This window comes from Ambystoma mexicanum, chromosome 1p (genome assembly GCF_040938575.1).
Source record: "Ambystoma mexicanum isolate Mex_15411 chromosome 1p, UKY_AmexF1_1, whole genome shotgun sequence".
Taxonomy (NCBI): Eukaryota; Metazoa; Chordata; class Amphibia; order Caudata; family Ambystomatidae; genus Ambystoma; species Ambystoma mexicanum.
The window spans coordinates 642,638,706-642,657,283 of NC_090921.1; the positions used below are offsets into that span (position 1 = coordinate 642,638,706).

General features: G+C 48.6%; 1 protein-coding gene across 3 annotated transcripts in view; it reads right to left on the reverse strand.

The window, feature by feature from the left end:
• Positions 1-8,160: 8,160 nt before the first annotated feature.
• TIMM44 (translocase of inner mitochondrial membrane 44) overlaps positions 8,161-18,578 on the reverse strand; it is a 676,068-nt gene continuing 665,650 nt past the window's right edge. For all 3 annotated transcript variants that reach the window (XM_069649680.1, XM_069649678.1, XM_069649679.1), the window contains one exon: positions 8,161-8,690. In XM_069649680.1, the coding sequence (XP_069505781.1) occupies positions 8,571-8,690 (120 nt within the window). In that variant the 3' untranslated portion in view covers positions 8,161-8,570. The remainder of the gene's footprint in view (positions 8,691-18,578) is intronic.

Genomic DNA, 18,578 nt, shown 5'->3' on the forward strand with positions numbered 1-18,578 from the left:
TTTCTCCTCTTCCCCATGTGATCAAACAAAAAACAGTTATTTTCCTCCTACAGGATGAGACTAAATTCGTGACAGGCTTTAGTCATGGCATGGAAGGCGCCAATGTCATCCGTTGGAGATGGTTGGGCCGGACTACTCAGAGCCATCCTGGTCCGGGTCTATATCCCAGGTGTCTGCCCTTGTGGGAGAAGAAGAAACCATGGGGAAGAGTGTCCTGGCGAGCAATGTCCTGCTCTGAATCATCAAGATTCCCTTCCTCCGAATCCCCTTGGGGAGGACTAAAAAACCCAGGGGAAGGCGGAGGAGGTCTAGGCGGGGATGACCTCCTGCGGCGATGCCCTTGGCTGCGGAAGGCATCAGAGGTATCCTTCTGAGGAGGTATGGCAGGCGGGCTTAGCATTACTGGGACTGACAGAGCCTCAGGTACCAGGAGCCTGGCGTCCAACTGCCCTAAGAGAGCTTGTAAAGTAGTGAGCACATGCATCAAGTGTAATGAGTGTGGGTTGACAAGTGGATACTGAGGCGGCATAGACCCCAGACCCGCGACGTGGACGGAAGGGAGGGCCGGAGGCCCAAAACCGTTGGATCTAGGAAAGGCTGATCTGAACCCCCTTCTTTGGGATCCGATTTCAAAGCTGCACGCTAGTCGTAGACTGGAGCCCCAAAGTCAGAGGTGATGTCATGTTGGAGTATGTCCTCAGGCAGCATGACTGGAAACCCTACTAGAAGATTGTGCTGCGTAGCCACCTTGGCATGCTTCGAGACATCCCTGGAAGGCGGAAGTCCCACCACCACCTCGGGCCGAGCAGGTCTAGCAGAGGATGTCTGCGTCACCGGGGCCTTAGTCTCCGTCAGTGATGACGGAGCAGCCGTCAACGAAGTTGTTGTAGAAGGGACAGAGGATGGCAGGGCTGTCGATGCCGGTAGAGTCGCCGATTAACCAGTCGTCGTAGCGGTCGACAAGGAGCGAGTCATAGTTGCTGTCTGCAATTCTGTTATCACCGTAGATGGAGAAGGCAGCCGCTTGGATGACGACCTGGACCCGTGCTTCGACGACTCATGGCCCAAAGAAGACCTATGGGAAGCTGATGTGGAGTGCTGCATGTCCTTGGCCAAAGACCTCTTCGTTGACTAGGAGGAAGAATGAGGCCTTGATTTTTCCTTCTCCGATGACAAAGCCTTGCGGGCTGGATCCGCGGATTTCTGCTGGTGCGAGCCCCTCTCCTTCAATTCTTTGGAGCGTGATGCCCTTCTACCTTAGAGACCCCCAGCTCCTTTTGCTGGACTTTAGGGTTTTTAACTTCTAACCTGAAGATAGTGAGACCTTTTCCCCCCCACTCTCTCATGTATTTTTCTGTGATTTGGACTCTTTCTTTTGACTTTGGAGTCTGGCAAACTCCATAGGCATCATCTTTACATTGTGACACACAGCACCTTCAGTGCAGTGGCACAGGGAAGTCTCTTAGATTTCCCAAAGGTTTAAACACCTTCCCGTGGTGAACTACTGTTTCCAAGAGCAGTGAAGTGAAATTGACTTTACTTACATTTTGTAAATTTCTAGACCCAGCACACACCATCTTACAATAGGGTGCTAGAGGGGTTACTTAGTATCCCCTTTGTCTGGTGTCTCATGTAACAATTTTATGTTACCCTTTCTACAATTAATGGCTGGTGGTAGTGGTTTACTTTTAATTACCATGATGTGTTTTTACCACAGGCTTCACTTGCAGCTGCAGCAAGGCACACATGGGTGTCCATTTTTTTCTTCTTTTTTCGGCATTACTTGTTGGAAAGGTCCTTCTTGAGATTTACTCTGCGCCAAACCAGGTTTGGTCCCTTTGTTCATTTTGTCTTTGGCGGGATTCACGAGTGAAGCCTGCCTCTGGCTTCAGCGTGTCAGGCAGGGGCACAAAGTGATAGAGGTGCCCGAAACTCCCTGTGCTTCGTCTCCTTGGTTACAGGAATGCACCCAAGGGTGATCCGCTGCAGGGCTGACCTCAGAGGACAGCCACCCTGCTGTGTGATTGACAGCTAGGCTGCAAATGAATGGGAGAAACCTGCATAAGCGGCGAGGCTTTTTGCTTGGCAGCCAGAGTCGACCACTGGACGAAGGAATCAGAAGAAGAACTTGGAAGAGACGCCTGCTGCAACTCCTGGACCATTGGTTTGCCCGGTGAAGCCCTGCAGCTGTGCTGAAGCTCCGAATTTGCCTCGACTAGAGAAGACCTGCAAAGGACGACTTCTCCCCTTTTGTTGGTGGGACCAACGACCCCAAGACAAGCTCATCTGGAAATCCTCTTGGAGCTGGCTGTATTTCCATGCTGCTGCAGGACCCGAAGTGCCAGGGAGAAGAACACCAGAATCGAGTGTCTTTAAGTCGGACCCGAGCTCCAGGAAGATACTCCGGACTCCCAGGAAGCAGGACAGACCAAGCCTGAGCCACCTCAACAGAGTGCTGGACTCCAGATGCAAGGAAAGTCCATAGTGGTAACCGAGAACCGCAGTGTTGATATTTGCAAGCGCCGCGGGGAGCTGAAATCAATAAGTGCCGCTGATCTGAAGTTTGTCCATTGCTGCCGCCAACCTTCAATACGTAGTGCAAGAGTTCCCAGATGTCCTCCCTCTTGTCCCCACGACTGAGGCCCAGGAACAACAAGATCTGCATACCATCACAGGAACAGAAGCAAGCTGGAACCAATTTCTTCTAACCAAAGTTACAGTAAAACTAAGAGGACTTAACTCTTGTTGTGTAGCCTTGCTTGTTCTCAGTTGAGACGTGTCTTGGATACTTTTGCAGAGGTGCTTGCAGCTTTGCCCCTCACAATCCCCCCAGCTTGTGGCCCTACAGTGATTCTATTTTTCTACAAAGACTTCTAAAACATTGTGCAAGACTTACTTACCTGCAAGAAGTGCTTCAGTTCACCTAGACTTTTGCACATTTAACATTAGCTGGCCTGGCTCCCTGAAAGACTTACCTCCGACTTTGAGCTTTACCCTTCCTCCAGGAAATGGTTAATTTACTTTGCATTGGAGGGTTAAAAAGTACTTACCTGTTTCATAATATTTGTTTAACCTTTGTTTTATTCCCAAACCCTTTTATTTGACACCAACTCTATATTACTCTGAATGTACCAGTGATATATTAATGTCCAGAGTGTCCTAGTTATTTAAGTCACCTCAGGGTGTAGGAACCATCTGTGTGCCATCCCAAATGGGTACTTGCTGATTTAGAGGAACTAAGAGTGTGTATTTTGAAGTGCATTTGTGTGTTGCTTATATATTGCTACCTTCTTAGGCAGTGGTTCCTCCGACCTAGCCCTCTGGCACGATGGCGACCTCTTGGCCTAGGAAGTGGAAGGAGGGGGGGGGCAGGGTAGGTTGGGCGTCGGGACGGAGCTATACTCTCGACGTCCCATTGGTGCGGCCTAAAGCACCCACAACAACATCGATAGGACACTCAAGGTGTCGAAGTTTTTTCCATAGGAAAACTACTATACTAAAGTTACCAAGGTTTTCCCAGCCGGACGACGGGGAATATCCACAGCATGTGAATCCATGAAAGATCCAATGCTGGAGAAACATTTTGATTTATTTCTGGAGAATGAATACTGAAAGTCTAAACCCTTGCCAACCACCCTGATTAATCAGTTATAAGGGGTTAAGGGTGGCAATGTGCCCAGGCAAGCTGTTGTGCATTAAGAGGCTCAGACTTGTCAGGCATGCAGGCAAGCATCAGAGCGAGATGTAGGGCGGGTGCTATCCAATGGGATCTAATTGTCCAAAAGGAGCTATTTTCTGCTTGATGACGACAACCCTGGAGTTGGTGTGCAGTTGCAATACCCACTTGAGCTGCAACATAATCCAGGCAGCTCGTTTCATTACAGTGGTTTTACAAGGTACTTACCTTCAAAGGCGTCTAAAAAAGCCACAAGTTCTTGTCCTCCTCAATTACAATACCACAAATAAATGATAAACTTACAACAGCAGTGACCTGGATGAAAGTTGTTGGCTGTGCTAGGAGGGACACTGACAAAACTGAAAGCCCAATAAAACAACATAAGATAGAAAAAACATAGGAAAACCATTCAAGTATTGCATCCATATCTTCTGCAGTCTTATGTTAAAACAATAAAATTTACATCGCCATAAAATACCTCTGAGACAAACACTGGTGCTTAGAGTAAGTGCTACATTGCTAAGGAACAAGTTACTTACCTGTAACTGTTGTTCTTCAGCATGGGTCTGGCATGGATTCACATGCTTATGAATATTCCCCGTCGTCAGGCTGGGAATCCTTGGTAAAGAAAAATCAGTATCAGTTTCGTTTCTGATCTGTCTTTCGTAGTAGTAACCAATCACTGATCTCTGCGTCATACTGACCACAGCCAATGACTGCCATCTCCCTAAGCCCCGCCTCTGGCAGCCATCTTCAGATTTGGTAGCAGGTGAAGTGGCAGTATGACCAAGTGAAGAGCCGCAGAGGGGTAGGCGGGAGGGTTTACATGTGAATCCATGCCAGACTCATGCTGGAGAACAACAGTTACAGGTAAGTAACTTGTTCCTTCTCCAGCATGGGGTCTGGCATCGATTCACATGCTCATGAATAAAAGAATACATAGCAGTACACACATGCAAAACCACAGGAGGCGGCAAAGGCTCAACATTAAGCAGTACATCCAAAACTCAACATTAAGCAATTCTTACCTCCTCACCAGGCTCACCTTAGGCGAACAGGTTGCGCAGCACTGCTTGGCCGACCCTGGACTCCTCCCTGGAATCCCGGTCGACGCAGTAGAATTTCGTGAAGGTGTGCGTCGAGCTCCACGTAGCAGCCATGCAGATGTCCAGCAAGGGCACACCAGATAGGAACGCCGTGGTAGCTGCGATCGCTCTGGTGGAATGGGCTCTCGGACGGCCAGGCAGCGGTCGGTTTGCCAACCGATGACAGTACATGATACAGCCGGAGAGCCATTTGGAAATGGAAGCCTTCGAGAGAGCCTTCCCCTGATTGACAGGTCCAAAGTTCACAAAAAGTTGTGACGTCTTCCAAAAACTCTTTGTGCGGTCCACGTAGAACTTCAGCGCTCTAGCCACATCCAGCGAGTGCAAAGTCCTTTCAGCCGGCGACGAAGGTGACTGGAAGAAAACAGGCAACACCAAGGGTTCGTTGAGGTGGAAGTCCGACGGCACCTTGGGCATGAAGGAGGGGTGCGTCCTGAGCACTACCCTCGTGTCGTGAAAAGTCAAGTACGGGGGCTTGCAGGAAAGGGCCTGGATCTCTCCCACCCGTCGTGCGGAGGTGATGGCCACAAGAAACGCAGTTTTCCACGACAAGAACTTCAACGGAGCTGAGTGCAGAGGCTCGAACAGAGGTCGCATGAGCTTGGTCAGCACCACGTTGAGCTCCCACGCCGGGGCCTTCACCGGCGGGAACGATCTGAACAGTCCCTTCATGAATTCTTTCACCAGACGATGAGACCACAAAGACGTCCGTCCCGTGGTTCTGGTGTATCGGGAGATGGCAGCAAGATGAATCTTGATGGAAGCGTGCGCCAGTCCAGCCTTGGCCAGCGTCAGCAGGTATGGCAGTACTTGAGGAGCCGTAATCCGTAGAGGGTTAATCTTCTGTGCGTGGCACCAGACAGAGAACCTCTTCCATTTGTGTCCATAGCATTTAGGAGTTGAGGACGCCCTGGCCTTTGCAAGAACCTCTCTGCAGTCGGCCGGTATGTCGTAACCTCCAAACTTTTGTTCCACAACTCCCTGTCGTAGCGGGCTACGATAGCCAAGGCGTTAGCAGCCTTAAACGTCGTCGCTGCCGATGAGATGACGCTGCGTCCCATCATGTCCAACTTCTTTCCCTCGCCGTCCGGCGGGGAGGTTGACGTAGAGGCCGAGGCCCCCCCCGCTTTCTTCCTGGCCGCCGCAGAGACGACCGAGTCCGGGGTCGGCTGTGCCCGAAGGCACAAGGGGGCCGCGTCCAGGACCCGGTACTTCTTCTCGTACCGATCCCTTCTCGCAGGCGTTATGGATGGGTTCTTGAGGAGGGCGAGACCCTCATCCCAGATATCGTCCAGTAGAGGTACAGCGAGGACCGTCTTCCTCTTGGTCTCGCGCCGTTGATAAAGGAAACCTTCCTTCTTCTCTTCCGGGCAGAGCTGGAAAAGCTTGGATGCCCTGGCGATCATGGCATGAAACGATCCAATCTCGTCGGGCGAGGAAGCCCGGGGAGGAGGTGATGACGGGAGATCCTCGTCGTAAACCTTGTCGTCTGTGCCCGTCGCGGCCATGTCCATCCCCGTATCATCCCCACGGGTCGTGGACGGGGAGGAGGGCTGAGCAGGGCGCGATGGTTGAAAAGGAGGTTGAGGATGAATCCTTCTTCTCTTAGGAGGAGGGCTCCCAGAAGGGCCTGGCTCCGGGTCCCCCGTCGGGAGAGGTTCCTCCGTTGGTGGTAACGGCAATCTCGTCCTTATCTCCGAGCATAAGGACTGTATAGCCAACAAAATGGCCGCCGAGTTGTCTTGCGGCACTGGTCGAGGGGAGTCCGACGGGCGGTCAGGAGCCCCGTCGGCACCCTCGACGTTCTCGTCGTCTCCTACGTCGGGGTCCCTCCCGACGGGCTGGTCTTCTTCCACGCCAACGCCGTGGCTTAAGACTTCGATCAGCTCCTCCTCAGAGGTTGAGGCCGAATCCACGACGACCTCCTGCCCCCCCTTTTTCTTCTCCGTCGGAGGTTTCACGGGGGTCCTGTCAATGGGCATGAAAGAGGACTCCCTCCGCGGTGGCAGGGAGACTCTGGGCCCCGAGGTCGCCACCACTGGTGTAGCCTCCCATAGGCTGAGCCAGGGCCACCGCGACTGTCTCGATAGAGGCCTTGGCCGGATGGATTAAGGCTTTCACCACCTTAGGTGCGCTCATTGCCTTCTCCTTGGGGGTGGGGGGGGGGGGGGAGTCACCGCCTCGCTCCCCCTCCGATGGGGCCTTCGAGCTCGACCGGGGTCTCTCCAGGAGCTTCGCCGGGTGCTCGGCTTTCCTCTTACCCGAGCCAGAGCATTGGCTCGTGGTTGATGGCGCCGGGGAGGATGCGCCCTGCCTGGCACCCATAGAGCCCGACCGTTCGGCGCTCCCGGTGCCAGCGGACTCGCGGTGCTTGGCCTTCTGTTGGACCCCCGTCGCCGTGGCACCCTCAAAGGTCTTAGAAGACCGCTCGGACTACTACTACTTCTTCTCGCCTGACGGGCTCTTCCCTTCCTGCCAGTTGGCGAGACGCAGATGGCGGTCCTTCATGGTCCGCTCCGACATATTGCCGCAAAACGCACAGTCCTTCTCCACATGCGTCTTGTCCTCATGCAGGCAGTAGAGGCAAAGGGAGTGTTCGTCCTCCTTAAATACATTCTGAACCTGGCATCCAGGGCAGACCCTGAACAGCTTTCCGGGCGTCGAGCTTCCCTTCTCCTGGGCCATGATCGAGATGGGCCTGAGAAACTTCTGGAGTCCTCCAAAAGCGTGGCTCGACGAAATCTTCACCCTTGAGGGGCATAGAAGAATCCGACACGGGTCCCCGTTGATCGGATAAAGAAACGGTGGAGCTTGAGGCTCTTTTGACCGAAAAAGAGAACATTTTCCTAAGAAAAAGCGCGAAAAAAGCACTAAAGCTCGAGAGCAATAGCACGAGGATCCCAAAACTTGAACGTGCTGTAAAAATCTGAAGATGGCTGCCAGAGGCGGGGCTTAGGGAGATGGCAGTCATTGGCTGTGGTCAGTATGACGCAGAGATCAGTGATTGGTTACTAATACAAAAGGCAGATCAGAAACGAAACTGATACTGATTTTTCTTTACCGAGGATTCCCAGCCTGACGATGGGGAATATTCATGAGCATGTGAATCCATGCCAGACCCCATGCTGGAGAAATGAGCACATATTTTATCCTGTCTATACTGGTTTTCTTCTACTGAAAGAAACAAGAGGATTAAAAATGACACATAGAACCCACTGTAGCACATTGAAAGGGTGCTGCAATCTCCTCACTACAGTGTTCAGCTAGCTCAGGTCAAGTGAGGATGAGATTAACAAACTTCCTAATGAAGTAATTGAATCAGTTGATGTAGGGTAAACATGTCCAACACAAAATTACTAATAATAAAACCCCACATACTTTCCAACTTCAAAACTGTTTTATGAAGAATGATTTAAAGTTCACTTAAAAATGTTTGATGGAACAGCAAGCCACTAGCAGCACTATGCGCTTTCACTAGGCTACATCGATTTGAAATGCAGTTTGCCCTAATTTCGTAATTGCTGCCACAGGCACAAAATGGAAGAGCTCTATGCTGCAACTGGGATCTATAGTCCAGGCCAGTAGATGGACACTACAGCCTGACCCCTGTTGCAATGCACAAGACAACAATGGTGGCATCAGACATTGTTCCTCCTTTATGCACCAAGACCGCGCTCATCATGGGTGGCCTGGTGTAGACTGCTGGCCAGCACCACAGCTGGTGTTCCTATGGTGCAGAGACAGTAACGTGATGAGATGGTAAAACCAGTCCATTCATGAGGTTACTTTCAAAGAATCTGTTCTGAGCTGGATGCCGAAATGTCCAACAACCTCCATGCAGCATATGGATTGAGTTCATCTTGATCTCTGCACAATGCCCAAACGTACAGCATACGCAGAACCTTGTCCTGAAAAAGAGAAAACCGCCATCAGTATTTTGCATAAGCTCCTAAACTAGGAAACAAAACAAGTGGCTTATGTTTAAAACATGTCACATGTAGTGCACCCATTATGGAAGACCAAGAGGGTATAGGGGCCAAGGGACCCTATCCACTATGTGAATCGACTGCTGGATTTGGTATATTGAGCATCTCCCAGAGTCTCTCCCCACTCACCAATCTTCAATGTAGAAGGTCTCAGTTGAGCGGATAGACGAGGGAACAAGCATCCCAAGCCCCTGGAACCCAGAGACAAGACGCAACCAATGGATGCTAGTGCAGCATGCCCCACTAAAGCACACAAGGAGCCCAACGCACCTTGCAGTTGAATCTTCACGTAAGCCACCAGGGAAAGGATTGCATCAATGGTGAGAGTTGATGCACTGTAGGCCACACGCAGCAGAGAAGTGCCATATACATGGGAGGACCATCACCTGCTATGGGCTCCGTCAACAAGCCTAGGAGTGAAAAGCCGAGCATACACCTCCACAGAACAGACTTGGGTATAGTGAGGAAGGGAAATAAAAGGCTTCAGCAGCCAGAATATGAGGCCACCCAACCAACATGATGCCTGAGCCCGACTTCAAGATGAGGGACACAGACCACAGTAATTCAATATGGCCTACAACACCTTTCTAAGTGGGGCACAGCACCAAGTACACATGGAAATAAGGCACATGCAAACACACATACAAATGCAAACCAATTAGTCTCCACTAATCACAGAACACCGGGACTATGAGGGAATAGATCCACCAATCAAAACACTCATTGCAACAGTTAGTACCCAAGCCATAATATAAAAAGAGGCAGAAGAAAGTCAGTAGTGTGGGGGTTAGTACAGCATTCCAAAGATTTGGTTCTGTACCATTGAGAAGAATAGAGAAGCAGATGGGAGAGAACATGGAGGTGGGCAAGCAAAATAATCCACATTATGACAGAGTTGAGGAGTGTGGTGTGGCTAAGTAAAATAAGCAACACTGTATAATGGTTGGAGCTTGGAGAAGAGCCTGGGGCAAGGAACCCTGCATCAGGCTTTCATTCAGAATCTGGCAATTACCAGAGCATACTAAAGAGCAGAAGGAGAATTGTCTGCTGAGGGCCCCAGCACAGATGCTGGTTGCAGCTGCACAGTGACCAGAGCTACAATGACATTTCTGCAACAACGAGAAAGAGTAAAGATCCTGTTGGTTAAGCCCAGGGGGGGTGACTATTGGCCAGGGGCTTATAAATTACTGCAGCCTGAAAAGGACCCATATTTGGGAGGGGGAATCCTTTTGAAAAGGGACACTGGTAAGAGCACAACAACGCCTCTATGGCAAGAGGAGTAATCGGAAAGGCCTTGCACTTTTAGGAATACATCACTGAATTACAGAGTTCCGGAAGACAAACTATCTTTTGGATCATCGTCAAGGACAAGAAAGGATACCTGCAGGCGCACCTAAAGCCATCTTGAGACAAAGTTCATTGAAAGACTATTCAAGTCCCACACCTGAATAAAAAACAGATCCAAAGTGGTTACCCAAAACTGGCAAGAACTGCTCGGAAATAGTGAAAAACAAACCCTGCCTAGCGGACCTCTTACAGATGAAAATAGTGCCCAGGTATCACCTTATAGTGCTGTTCTGCAGGCCCAGGTAGCCCAACGAGTGCAGAAAAAACAGAACAGCACAGGTAGGTCAAGTCACGGGGGTCCAGGCCTCAGGCACTGCACCAAGATGAACACTCATGATACCACCACTTTATTTGCATGTGTGCAATACCATCCTCTGAAATAGCTATCCGCAATTTGCTGCGCCCAGACCTGCTTCTGGAAAGAAACCGTTTAGGCCAAGCTCACTAAAAGATGGCCGCCGCTATTTTCGTCTGCCCGCAGTCTCCGGATGCAGACCAGCCGATTGCTGATTGGCGCCTTCACTGTGCCTATCAGAGGAACCGGTAGGCGAAGCCGGCCCTCATTTAAGGCACTCGTTCAAGGCTCCTGTCCCGAGCCTCATTCACCACCCGCATTGCTGTGAGGAGCAGAAGCTCTATCACCCCGTGGTCGCAGGAGCGACCTTCCCCCCGTTTACCGGCTTCTTATTGAGGTAAGCCCAAGGGCTTTGGACACCTCTCTGCAATACTTGTGTTTGCCACCTTAATTTACCAGATCAACACCACTTTATTTGCAAGTGTGCAGTATCATCTGCTGAAATTGCTATCTGCAATTTGCTGCGCCCAGACCCGCTTCTGGAAAGAAACCGCATGGGCCAAGCTCACTAAAAGATGGCTGCCGCTATTTTTCTTTGTCTGCCCGCAATCTCTGGATGCAGACCAGCTGATTGCCGATTGGCACCTTCACTGTGCCTATAGCCTATCAGAGCAACGGTAGGTGAAGTCGGCCCTCGTTGAAGGCACTCGTTCAAGGCTCCTGTCCCGAGTAATAATCGAGACATCTGTACAACTGTGACCCGCTCCATCTAGCACAACTCCCGAGGGATAATAATGCCGCCGACTTTGCAAGTTGCTGCATAGCATACTAAAACTGCCTACCGCCACTAGCTCAAGCCCTTCTTTCTCAACCTTCAAGAATATCGGTTACTTAATCCAGCTTTGCTCGCCGTTCTGTGTCTGACTTTAGCCACAAATAACCTGTCCAATACATTGTAACTATACGCACGGAAAAGGGTTTTTACTGCGGCCTACCTGCATCTATTTAACAGAATATAGCATGCCTTAGCCATGTTTGAATTCTTGTCCACCCGCCTTGTTGCGCATGCTGTTACCTTAACACCCAGTACCTATGTTATTGCCTGTGTTGTCGTTGTGCCCGCTTTGAAAGACACTCACCGAAACGTCGAGCACAGACTACTCCCTGACCTGACGGTCCCAGAAGCCTCTACAAATGTTTGAGAATCTGTCAACCGCGAATATTGATGCTTTAGCACGCTGCATATCTTTTGTACTGTATCACTTGTTAGTTTAGACATCCAAGAACCTGCTTAACGGCTATTTTTACTTTAATTGCATTGTGTCCACCAAATACTTCAAACTGCTTTATTTATTATATCACTTTAATTGCCAGTTCAGAACTCTGAGACTCATTAACGGCCTCTAGTGTTATATTGCACGTCTCCCTCCTTTAATCACTGAGCACAGTCTACTCACCACAGTGCTGTCCGCCCCTGACCCTGTTCCTTCCCCGCCTTATACGTTTAGACACCCAGGGGACCACTTCTCACCTCTTTCTCTCTGTCCATTGCAGGGGCAGTTGTTCGCCCTTCACGTGCTTACTTTGACTGAGGCTTGAAGACCACCTTTAGTTACAGATTACGAGCAACGACAGGGCTCTGGTATGCCTTCTCTACTCTCTCATTGAGAGAACGGTGGATGCGTTTAAGGTGAGCTAGATGGCAACTCTCATTGAGCATCCGCCTCTCTGATGAGCATTTTTCTGTACTAGCAGTGCTGAGTGCTGTTTTATGCTCTTTTGAAAAGCATTAATGAGTGCTTTTCTTGTATTAGTTACAGGTTAGGAGCTACTTACAAGCCGACTACAACCTGATCTACCAAAGTTGTGAGCCCCCACCAGCGCCACTTAATGTACTTTGTTCCCCTTTTTGGGTCCTCTTGTTCACTTAACTGTGAATATGACAAATTAAAGTAGCTACTTTTTGAGCTGACCGTTATTCCTTCCCCCTCTTTTTTCTAAACCCACAGGTTGCACATATACAGCTCCTTTCTCCTTACACTGGACACGATTGTTTTATTGGGATTTTCGTGACTCCAACAACTCTCCTGCTGAATGTTTTCCAAGTGATTCCCTTAGAACTGAAACATGTCGAGACACCTTCCTGGATATGCACAGGGAGAACATTTGATTTGTTTTATCTGACAACAATAAGAAACGGATACAGTGCTTGACCTATGTTTGATTGTATCCACACTTTTTTGTGAACTCACCATCAATTGTATCTCACGATTCCCTATGTTTTATGTGATGATTTGTATGTATTTTTTGTGATGAATTTTGCAAATTCAGTAATTTAATACTTGTTTTAACTAGTTCCTGTGTTGATTAAAAATGTACATTGACTTTATAAGGTTCCGTTTTTTTTACCTGACTGTAACCATAGATGATAACACCTGTAGATTGGACTGACCACCACCTCATCAATTTCTCACTAACTCTAGAAAAGAACCCCCCCCCCCACTATGACCACTTTAGACACCTTTGAGACAAGGAATAAACAGAACCTATCTGCAGAATGCCTCACCCCACTCCTGAAGGAGGCACTGTCCTCCCTTCTCACACTGAGCACTAACACAAACTGTCTTGCAGAACGGTACCATCATTGCCTCAAATCCACCCTTGACACGATAGCCCCTCACAACCAAAACTAGACGCCATGACAAACGCACTACCTTTTGGTTCAATGAAGAACTTGTGGTACTCGTCGAAAAAAGATCCCTAGAACACATCCACAAAAAAACCTTATCCGCCGAGTCTTCTCAAGCACTGGCTGAAACTAACAAAATTTACAAAGCTGCCATTATTACTCAAAGCTAATGCACACCTGCATTAGCAATGGCTCATCTAATTCAAAAGAACTCTTCACAATTCTCAGAGAATTGGAAAATCCCGTCCCACCAACTACTCAAGAAAACACCAGTAAAGAATGGTGTACTACTATACAAAATGCACTAGCGAGCAAAATACAACTACTCCAAGGGAAAATACTAGCCAAAAGAAATCTTCTGGCCAATAAAAACATATCTCTAAAGACAATATACACTTGTAGTGAAAATACCAACACTCAATTCAAATTCACCTCAGTATCCCAAGAACAAGTATTAGACAGCATATCTAAGCTAAAACCCTCCAACTGCAAGGAGACAGTTTCCCAGCGCACCTAGCTAAACAGTGCGCTCCCACTCTCACCCCCATCACCAATAAATTCATGAATGCGTCATTTAGCTATAATCTGGTCCCTCCAAGTATCAAAGCAGCATGGGGAACCCGAGTTCTTAAAAAACCGCCTTGGACCCCACAATCCCGACTAATTACCGCCCCATAACCATGGTTCCCTTCTTATTGAAAATTGACAAAATAGCCTATGCACAAGTTCAATCTCACTTTGAAGAAAACAACCTCCTAGGAGCGAGACAATTAGGCTTTCGGCCTAACCATAGCACCGAATCAGCACTCCTTCATCTGAAAATCCAGATGGACTCCATAAGAGACGCTGGCAAACTGCATCTTCTTATTACTAGATGTTTCCCTAGTGGACTATGACAAATTATGCGCCACTTTGGCTAACGACTTCCAATTCTCACAAGACGCCACCCTCTGGATTAAATCCTTCCTGGCAGAACGTACATCCAGAGTCTCCATTGGCAGGGACACTGCGGACCAAGGGTCGTTTCCATCACCCACCCTTTACAATGTTTACACCAAGAGGTTATTTTCTGCCTTGGATGCCATGGGAGTCATACAAACTTCGCTGATGACACCTAGATCCTAATACCCCTAAACTGGGAATTACGATCAGGACACCATCACGATCAACAAAATATACGTGATTATTCAAAACTGGGTGGAAACTATTCGTCTATGCCTAAACGAGGAGAAGACAGAGATCCACATTGTGCGCTCCACTGCCAAGATCAATGCTCTCCATTCTGACTACTCCACAATCACCATTGACAGAGCACAGATTCCAGTTTCCAAACATGTCAACGCCCTCTCCTCAGTCACCTCCAAACTCATTGCATTAAGTCAGCATTTTTTGACTTCACTAAACTGCACAAATCTTGCCCAGGCCCTCATTTTTATCAAAGTTAGATTACTGTAATGTGTTACTGCTATGTACCTCTAAGGCCAACTTAGACAAACTACAACTATTACAAAAGAAAGAACTGAGTGCAGCCATTGGATTAAAAAATCTGATCACATTTCCACCAGCAGGAGGGAAGCCCACTGGCTCCCTATCAAAGCCAGAATCATCTTCAAAACACTGTGTAACACACAAATGTATTGCCAAAAAGGCCCTTTGTACATCAATAACTGTCACCAAGAATAAAACCCCCAGAACTTTAAGATCCAACAACAATGCACACCTCTCTATCCCACGCTTAAAATATACTAGAGCTGGGGGCAGCAGCTTCTCAGTAATGGCTCCTAAACTAAACGCTCACACATCACGTCAGATCTGAGCCCTCTTTCCAATGCTTCAAGAAGACACTCAAAACATGGCCATTTAACATGTTCGAGCCCAATGCACCATCCTTGCCTACTAGGCCAGAAACTGCTAGACATCCATCCATGTCAGAAGGCACCAAGGCGGAAAGATGACGTGTCCGAGACCATTCTAGATAACTCAGTGATTCGGATTATAGTGTACCCTAACTTCCAGTGTTGCAGGGGAAATTCCCTGGAGTAGAACCTGGAGCAGAGCAACTCTCACTTCCTCTTGGCATTGGGTACTGAAAGGGCAAAGTTCCCTCCCAGAACTTCCCGTCAGAGCTTTTACTCATTGGAGGTCGAAGTCTGCCTGCTCAAATCATCCGCAATTACTTCTCCATGCCAGCAAGATGGAGCAGCCAACAGGAAGATGTTCTCTTGAGTATAGAACAACAGCTTTTTCACTTCTCTGCGCAGAGGAAGCGACCAGACACCACCTCGCCTGTTGAGGTAATGCAGAGCCACCATGTTGTCCCTCAGGCTCAGGACTCACTTGCCCAGCACAGAGGTAAAGCAAGCCACCATGACCAGCTTGATGGCCCCCAATTCCAGTTGACTGATGTGTTCCCATGCCTCGGCAGGGAACTACAACCAGTTCACACTTAGCTCATCCAGATGAGTGCCCCAGCCTTTCAACAAGCTGTCGGACTACTGTCAGTCGAAGTCACGGGTGCCTTAGAGGCTCCTACTTTAGTACATTTTCTTGATGTGTGTTAAGAAAGATTTCTTTCTACAACATTTCCTCCAGTGACATTAATGGAACCCCTAGGCTATTGTCTATGTTTTGAACCCTTGATGACTTTGCAGATAAGTAAGGCATTTTTAGCATCACTTAACTGCTTGACTCATTTATTTTGAGGAACGGGTCAGCACATAAGGTTACCAGTCCAGGAAAACTGTGTTCCCCAAACATGTTCTCTTGTGTTGCTTTACGATAGTGCACTCCAATTTACACTAACTCCAATTGACGCTAGAGTTTTGTATGGGTACTTTGTGTTCCTTTTTCACTTTTGCAAGGTAGCATTTGTTACGTCTTTGTGATGTCCAGAAAGGTGAGTTGCAGTGAATATTTTTTTTTACAGCCTAATACTGTCTTGAGTACTATATTCGCAAGATGGTTTAAGAACTGTCCTTTGGTCATCTTGCTTTTTGGCCATCTGTCAGCCCTCTCCGAGCTGGAAAAACCACAAAGGGACATGCACCTTCACAGGTCAAATGCACAAAACACTTTGCCTGCATCCAGAACCTATCGCAAATTAGGTTTGGGATGGTCTGGTCCATCGACATTCTAGCCAGGGAACATCTGCTGCTGAGCAGTTGTGGGGTTTGTGTCTTTCAATGATTGGGCAGCACTTACTGCTTGAATGGTGCAGATCCTTGCCTTGGCTGCACTGAGGCAAACCCCAGTCTTAATGTAAGATGAGAAGAGGAGCCCAGCAGTCATTCCAGAGGTCGCCCATAAATGTATAGAATGCAGAAAAGAAAATCTGTACTGAAGCCCTGGAAGACTGCTACTACTGACCAAAAGCATTGCCCAAGTCAACTCCTGAGGAAGCCCTTCTGCTCTTCTATGAACAGGGATGTCGCCTGGGTATACCGTCATTTCATCGACGGGCTTTTCATCCCGGGGTTTTTTGCCGCAATTTTTTTCGAAAATAAATAATGTTTTTTTTCGAAAAAAATGTGCAGCAAAAAACCCTGCAATGAAAAGTCTGTCGATGAAATCACATAGAACCGTCGCCTGATGGCCCTTTCTTCCCTATGACTGGTGGGAACAAACACCACCAGAAGCCTGCCCTTGGTGGATTCAGCAAATGTCCCAGAGGGCTGTCCATCCACCAACATGGCCCCTCTGCTGCAACGGCCAAACTGATACTGAGACCACAAACCATGAAGTAGACCATGGTTCTCCTAATGTGCAGCCAAACCTCTAGCATCATGAAGATGCAGGATGCCATAAGACCAAGAAAATGCAGAAAGGCCAAGACTCTGACCAAAATCTGGAACTGGAAGAGACAACCCATCTGAATAATGTGTCACCATGTCCGCGGGAGCAAAGCTTTGCTCGAGCAGGTGTCCAGAACTGCTCTGATAAAATGGGAGTGATTGGGATGGAGTGACAAAGTTCAGGGGGACTCCCAAGATGTGTGGCAGGATATGACAGGTTTAGTGCAAGTGGGCTGACTGGTCTAGAGCATTGGTTCCTTTGAGCCGATAGTCCTGAGAGAGGAAAACGTGAATCTTGTCCCTCCTAACAATTTGCAGTTACCACCATTTACAGCTCGGGGAAAGAGGAAAAGTCAAAAGTCCAGACCATGAACTAGAAATGGGTGCTCCAAACAACAAACCCTTAGGTGTTTTGGTATGGGTCTGCATGTAAAAAATAAGTATCCTTAAGGTCGAGTGATACTAGCTGTAAAGACTGGAGGGGGTGTCTGTACTCCTGCTCTCTATATGGTAGAGGAGAGGCACAGAGGACCCCAGCCAAGATTCTCTATTTGGTAGCTATGGTCGAGTAATCAAGGCCTAGCTTCTCAGGAGGTGATGCAGGCTGGTCCTAAGTACAGTGTAGTCCCCAAGCCCCACAAAGGAATGTCCACACACTATTAGTTAAAACACAGTCTTTATATAATTAACATTCAAGGTTATGTACACTATCACAATAAGTCACTTTGTGCTTCAGTTAATCTATAATGGCAAATATATACAGTTCTAAGTGGTACCACAATTATTAGCAGATCTCATTAAAGTGCATCAACTGAACTCTGGTCAAATGTCACACAGATCAAATTAATAAGAGAAACCAACAATAGATAATAGGAGGAAAGCAGTTGGTTGGAACAATTGGCAGAATACAGACCCCGATACCGCGACACAGTTCTGTGTGGAGATCCCCCCACCTGGGCAACCTTTAAAGCAAAGATGTATCACAAGCCCAGTCCATATATTGTTCTATGAGTCTTATTTCTTTCTACAATAGTTGTACAGCCCCAATGTACCTGGAATTGTAGCGTTCGTCGGGAGTCACGGGTCATCAAACGTCCGACGGAGAACAGGGTGAACTACGGCGATGAAGTGGCAGCTTCGTTCCTAGCGGTGCTCGTCGACGACAGAGCGTTGGCGCCCTGCAAGGAAGAGGCATGCGGGGCACGTCGGTGATGATAGTTCTGGACCGCAAAGAGATGACGAAGAACTGTGGCCCAGCAAGGGCGTCGAGTCGTCAGCGTCTCGGTGGTCGTAAGGTGGTCGTAAGGTGGTGGGAAACCCACCGGCGGATGCTCCTCGGCAGTCGGGCCTTCTCCAGCGGGATAAAGTGGGCGGCGATGCAGATGAGAGCGTCCATGGATCAAATGAAGTTCTTAGGCAAACGGGAGCACAGCGGCTCCAGTCGGCACCGGCGGTTGTCGACAGTGGAGGACAACAGTCCGGGCGCTTCACCTTGGGATTCCGCGGCAGTCCCCGTCTCCGGTCGGCAGCCTGTCGTAGGTCTGTCTACCAGGCAGCGTTGGCAAAGATCAGCTGGTGCACGATGGTCCCTCGTAGCTCGGGAAGAGGGCGCTTACCAGGTCCTCTCTGGGTCAGTCCTTGGAGGCACAGCAGCTTTCAGATTGTGAAGGAGAGCAACAGCAATTCTT